Source organism: Myotis davidii, unplaced genomic scaffold, assembly GCF_000327345.1.
Source record: "Myotis davidii unplaced genomic scaffold, ASM32734v1 scaffold156, whole genome shotgun sequence".
NCBI classification, from domain to species: Eukaryota; Metazoa; Chordata; class Mammalia; order Chiroptera; family Vespertilionidae; genus Myotis; species Myotis davidii.
Genome location: NW_006288633.1, coordinates 57,238 through 64,051, shown reverse-complemented (window position 1 = coordinate 64,051; position 6,814 = coordinate 57,238). Strand labels below are relative to the sequence as shown.

Sequence of the window (6,814 nt, the reverse complement as noted above, 5' to 3'; positions counted from 1 at the left end):
CTAAATATTTCATGGTTTTCGATGCTATTGTAAATGGTATGTAAGAAATTTTAATTTCCAACTATTCATTTTTCATGTATATAAATATAATGGATTTCTGTATATTGGCCTTGTGTCTTACAACCTTGCTCAATTCACTTAATAGGTTGTGGTAGCTGATATTTTGTGTGTTTTTCTAGGAAATCTCTGGATATCCTGGGCATTTACTAGTAAACACAGAAGGCTGGGGGCTGGGCTGAGGTTGAGTAGAAGAAAGAAAGTACTTGGAAATAGAAGATAAGTAAGAGGCCAGTGCTGAGGCTGCATAGGTGGTAATGGGAAAGAAACACATGTCTCAACAATACTCTCCCTCCTTGTTGCCACGGGGCCACTCTCCAACAGCAGCAAAGGAAGGAAGGGGACAGCCCCTCCACAGCTGGAAATAGGGGACAGCCCCTCCACAGCTGGAAATAGGGGACAGCTCATCCTAGCAGACAAGGGAAAGGGAGGGGTTCCTTGGTTATCAGGTTGGGACAGTTGGGTCCTGGAAAGCCAATTATATAGAAGTGAGAGAAGTCTGTCCATACACAATACAATATAAATTACAAGCTCACACCCCACTCGGTCCTCCTATACTTACAAAGCCCCGTGTATATTGATTCAGGCTATCAGTTGCTGCAATCTTTGATAATTCTTCCTTCACATATAGAGGAGGGGATATATCTGGAAGGCCTTGGCCAAGATTCACAACAGAGGGGTCTGCAGCCAACTTGGTAAATTCAATCCTAAGATAAAAAATACTAATATCAGAGATTAACCAAAGAACTTGTATGCATGCATATAGGCCTAACCAATGGACACAGACACCAGGGGGGAGAGGGCATGAGTGTGTGTGGGGGCAATGGAGGGATAAGGACACATATGAAATACCTTAATCAATAAAGAAAAAAAATAAAGTAAAATAAAAATGCTAATATTAATAAGCACAATAATTAAGAACTAACTTTTTATACCTCATAATCTTATTATAAAACTTAAAAATAATACCTGCTTTAGATTTTTTAAAAACGAATTCTCAACAAAAATTTTATCATCTACAAAATGACTTCATTTAATAAAAAGATAGCTGAACAAATAAACTTAACGTTTCTTACAAATCTCAATTCCATGATACACATACTTTGATCATATAGATATTTTTCTCAATCATACCAGCCCTGCTAGGTTCTCCTATTAACTGCTAAAGACTAGAGCTAATAAGAAAAGTTCATGGATTAGACGGTAAGTTCCATGAGGGCAGCAACCAAATTTGTCTTTTCTCTGCCTATTTCTAGTGCCTGGCACAGCGCTTGGCACATGTGTATGCATCATTAACTTCCTTCCATTTCCATTTAATGGATGAATTAAAATAAGTTGATTTATTCCTTTGTTTATTGAGACAAGACTAAACATTCCAAGTAGGGATAGAAAAATGGTAGAAAAAAAAACACAACTCACCAAAGTATTATTGTTGATTCTAAGGTACTCACCACACATTACTATCAAGGCCTTCAATTCGTTTTGCATTTTTAAATTTCAAAGACATTTTCTGAAAGGTATAAATATTAAAAAGGTGTTTAAATTTCTTTAATAAAAAATTTAAAATGCCAGAATTTCATGGGTAAGTCTTTATCCAATTGTCAACCTAGAAAAAACAATACCATAAATATAAATGCTAGACTCCAACCAAAAAATTCTGAAGAGGACTTCATCTCCCACATAAAGGAGTGCTTTTTCTTACACACGTTAGATGTCTATAATCTTACATAAGAGCCAAAGTACCATCCTTTCCTAAAAAATAAAACAACTTAAAGACCTGAAATGTACTAAAGAGAATAATAATAAAGTCAGTTTTAAAAAATACCTTGAGTCTGAGGTTCATTTTGGGTAAGATGTACTAACAGTTTCACAAGTAAGTTTCTCCTATGACACACAGGAAGCACTCAACAAATGGCTTTAGAACTACTTAATCACAAAATAATAATAGCAACTAATGTAATTGACTGTGTATGTACCAGGCACTGTTCTAAGTGTTTTTACATAATTACCTCATGTAAAAGTCACAACAACTCTATGTAATGGTTCTATTAGTATCTGTAATTTACACGTGAGGAAAGTGAGGTACAGAGAGGATAAGATCACATAACTGTACACATCTGCCCACGTTTCTAAAAGCTGATGACATTTAAACAGAAACAGATGCAACTCAGGGTTTGAAGCCAGGCAGGCTGATTCCAGAACACATACTCAGATCTATTTCCGTGTACTGTCTTTTTCGTAACACGACCTTTTAAAGAAATTATAAGAATGCTGCTTCTTTAAAAAATTATATTAGAATGCTGGCTGTGTGGCTCAGTTGGTTGGAATGTCGTCCTGAGCACCAAAAGGTGGTGGGTTCAATTCCCGGTCAGGGTACATACCCAGGATTCACATTCCATCCCCGGACCCGGTGTGTGAGGGAGGCCACCGATCAATGTTTCTGTCTCACATCAATGTTTCTTTCTCTCTCAAATCAATACAAAAATAAGAAAAAAATTATATTAGACATCAAATTAGTTCTATTTAACACTGAGCAGGCCAGGGATGTCATAGAAAAAGATCCAAAGTTATAAAAAAAAACATACCAGAGAATAACTCACCAGAGGCCCCTTAAAAAAAGAAAAATATTCAAAGTTAAAATTATAGTACAGCATACAATTTTTTAGCTCTTTATATTCTAGAATTAAGTTTATACTATCTCTCAAAAGCATTGAATTAGCTTTGAGTTCATTGTTAACAAGCTGCTGAAAATAAAAAAAAATGATTGGCAGCATATTTGCAAAGATTATCCTAATAGAATATTAAAGTAATTTTATTTCAATCTGTGGGGAAGATAATGATAATGGTTATTAAATAGACCATTGTTCTCATTCTATTCCCAATAATGGAGCCAAGAAAAATACCTTTTCACTCTCATATTTTTAATCTTTGAAACTCCAGTGAGGTAAATCACATGCAAATTCTCCAGAGGTTAATGTGCCTTCCAGAAGAGCATTATGATTAAGTACCCACACGCACGTGATCCTATTCTAGAGGCTATAATTATAAAACTAAGAAGTCCCAGAATGATAGATAGAAAAAGATAGGTTAACAATTGTCCTTTGCCATCTCGAAAAAATGTTTAAAACTTAGTAATTCATTCAGTGACTATAAACACAGAATACAGATTCATATATTAAAAAGTCAGCACAGTCTGCAGTAGATAATTTTGACTCAATTTTACTTAAACTATTTAGATAAGTGAGAGGAAATGCATTTTCACATTGACCTTTCTTTAAAATTTGTGGCTAGAACAGCCTCCTCTCACTACTCTCCCTGACTCTGCTCCTTCCCAACTCTCTGCCTCAGCCATTCCAATATTTCAAATATTGTATGTTCTCTCTCATTTCCACAGCTCCACAGGTGATCATTCCTCTACCCAAATTGGTCTCTCCATACCAATGTTTCTTAAGGTCTTTTTCATAAGTGCCCCCCGACAAAAGAGACAGTTGAGGCATTTGTTCTAATCATCTCTGCAGTTCCCCCATTAAATATTAAGGAATAAAAGAGTTGAGCTTTGTTTGCATGGTCTCAAAACATTGTAATAGCTAAGGTTTATTTCACCTGCCAAGCACCAATTTTCTCTCCCTTTGGGACAACAAAATCCCCCAAATATGAGAATACATGTTCTATACTCAATCTAATCCCTGGTCCCCACCATCTCAGCCCTGCACTTAGCTAACTCCTATTCCATCTGCCACCTTCAGTTCCCAAGTTAGACTTTATTGTCTACAGAAAGCTTTTATGATTCTCCAAGTCAGGGTTAAGCACTCCTCCTATGTGCTCCTATTAAATGGAGTACTTTCCAGCATTTACTACAAAACACTAATTTTTTCATTTATTCGTCTGTATCCTTCCTTAGACTGTAGGCTCTATGAGAACAATTGCTAGTTTGTTCACTGATCATTGTATCAATCAGGTTTCTGAAACAGGATCAATAGGATGTGCACATATATAGTGATTTAAATTAAGGAATTGGGTCATGCAATTTGTGGGGGTTGGCAAGTTCAAAATCTGCAGAACAACCCTGCAGGCTGGAGCCCCAAGAAAGACTTGATGCTGCAGCTTGAGTCAGAAGGGGATCTGCAGGTAGAATTCCCTCTTCCTGGGGAGGGAGGGACCTCAGGGATTTGTCTTTGAAGGCCTTCAACTAATTGGATCAGGCCCACTCCATTATGGAGGGCAATTTGCTTTAAAGTCTACTGATTTAAATGTTAATCTCATCTGAAAAATGCCTCACAGAGACAGCTAATCTGGTGTTTGAACAAATCTCTGGGTGCCGTGTACTAGCTAATTTGACATAAAATTAACCGTTACAGTGTCCAACATATAGTACTATGCCTATCACATAGAAAGTTTTCAACAAATAGCTAATGAATGAATGAAAAAACCCACATACTTAGCTTAAGTTAGGTACTTATTGTGATAGTCAGCTTAAGTTAATTTATGCTTCAGTAACAAATGACCCCAAGATTGTGGTGGCTTAAAACATAAAGGTTTTATTTCCTTTCTTTTTTTAAATTTTAGACATTTCTCATAGCAGTTTTTTTTTGGGTGCCGTGTACTAGCTAATTTGACATAAAATTAACCGTTACAGTGTCCAACATATAGTACTATGCCTATCACATAGAAAGTTTTCAACAAATAGCTAATGAATGAATGAAAAAACCCACATACTTAGCTTAAGTTAGGTACTTATTGTGATAGTCAGCTTAAGTTAATTTATGCTTCAGTAACAAATGACCCCAAGATTGTGGTGGCTTAAAACATAAAGGTTTTATTTCTTTTTTTTTTTAAGTCCACAACCCGGGCATGCGCCCTTGACCGAAATTGAACCCGGGACCCTTCAGTCTGCAGGCGGATGCTCTATCTACTGAGCCAAACCAGCTAGGGCCATTGCAGTTGTTATAAGATGAGGTCATTAGGGTATGACTGATGTCCTTACAAAAAGGGGAAATTTGAAGACAGATTGGCATCTAGGGAGAATGCCACATGAAGATGAAGGTGGAGAGTGAAGTGATGTGTGTACAAGTCAAGGAACACCAAAGATTGCCAGCAAACCACCCGAAGCTAGAGGAGAGGCATGGAACAGATTCTTCCTCACATTCCTCAGAAAAAACCAACCCTGCCAACACCATGATCTTGGACTTCTATCCTTAAAACAGTGGTAATACATTTCTGTTGCTTAAGCCACTTAGTCTGAGACTTTGCTAAGACATCCCAAGGAAACTACTGCAGTGATGAAAATGTGTAAGACACCCCACATGTCCAAAGGCATCAAAACCTAGCAGTTGGTGCAAATACTCACAGTCTAAGAATTACTTTCCAGAGTAAATCCAGTTTAAGGAAATTAAAATAAACCTAGAATCCTACGGAGAATGAATTATGAGCCCCAGCTGTAAAATGACACATCTATAGAGCCTGTATAATTTATGGATTAGCTAATTCTATAAAGTGGATTTTGCTTCTTGGTATACATATACTGTTCTACTGTGTTATAAACACAAACTTCCAGTGAAATAATAAGCCTTTTTATTTTAGGCTAAAAAATGTAGTTCTATGAAATCACCACTAGATGCCACTCTTGGCAGACATGAGACAAGGTTTTTGTTACAAAGTCTTTAACTGTTTACCGCAATGGTGCTGGAACAGGAAAGTTTGGAAAGAAGGAAAAACTATTACCCATTCTTATAGGTCCCGAGCACACTTAGGTTTCGATTGTATATATTTTGAAGACTCTTCCTGTAAGAGTTGATGCATTTAGGTGGGATAGAACGGGTGTACAAAGTCTTCTCAAAGGATAGGTTGAAACTTTGGAAATCAAGGCTGTTGGTATCTCCAAAGCATGGGTCATGAGTCAAGTGTAAGAAAGATAAAGAGTGCAAGTAAAAGCCAGAAACAGAAATAACACAGTTAATAATCGGTGAGCTGAAGGTAATAATCAGAAGTGAGAAACAAATGGATTCAAGTACTTCAAGGGTAGGCCAGAACAGAAAGTGAGCATCTGCATAATGGGCGCCCCTTTAATGTGGTGCCTGGCTGCTGGGGTAGCCAAATCATTTATTATCTTTTAGCTCTAAAAGATAGTTGTTTATAGTTGCAATCACTCTAAAAAATATATTTTGCGCCCTAACCTGTTTGGCTCAGTGGATAGAGCATCAGCCTGTGGACTCATGGGTCCTAGGTTTGATTCCGGTCAAGGGCATGTAACTTGGTTGCGGGCACATCCCCAGTGGGGAATGTGCAGGAGGTGGCTGATCGATGTTTCTCTCTCATTGATGTTTCTAGCTCTCTATCCCTCTCCCTTCCTCTCTGTAAAAAAAAATCAATAAAATATATTAAGAAAATATTTTGCCTTTCTCTTAAGAGCATCATAAATGTTTTATAAATTTTCTTAGTCATAAAATTTCTACTTTGAACTGGTAGGGAATATTTCAGGTTGATCATGTATCACACTTTGCTCATTCACTTCCCTATTGTTGGGATATTTGTTCTTCCCAGTGTTTCGCAATTGCAGGTTTTGTGAATCTACTGTGCACTTAATTATATGGTGTCTGCTCTGTTTCCTTTAAAGTTTGATATGGATGGTGAAGGCCCTATCTATACTAATAAAAGGTTAATATGCAAATTAAACTTACCGGAAGTCATTCCAGACATCCTTCTGTCCTTCCGGACCAAGGCAGGCCGGAGCAAAGCCGGGTCCCAGGCACCTGCCGGT

At 37.3% G+C, this 6,814-nt stretch overlaps 1 protein-coding gene across 1 annotated transcript in view; it reads right to left on the bottom strand.

Annotated features, from left to right (window-relative positions):
- Nucleotides 1–6,814, bottom strand: part of CCBL2 (cysteine conjugate-beta lyase 2) — a 78,225-nt gene that overhangs the window by 48,548 nt on the left and 22,863 nt on the right. The window contains exons 3-4 of the mRNA XM_006760792.2: nucleotides 1,509–1,567; nucleotides 620–764 (exon numbers count right to left, since the gene is read on the bottom strand). Of these exons, the coding sequence (XP_006760855.1) occupies nucleotides 620–764; nucleotides 1,509–1,567 (204 nt within the window). The remainder of the gene's footprint in view (nucleotides 1–619; nucleotides 765–1,508; nucleotides 1,568–6,814) is intronic.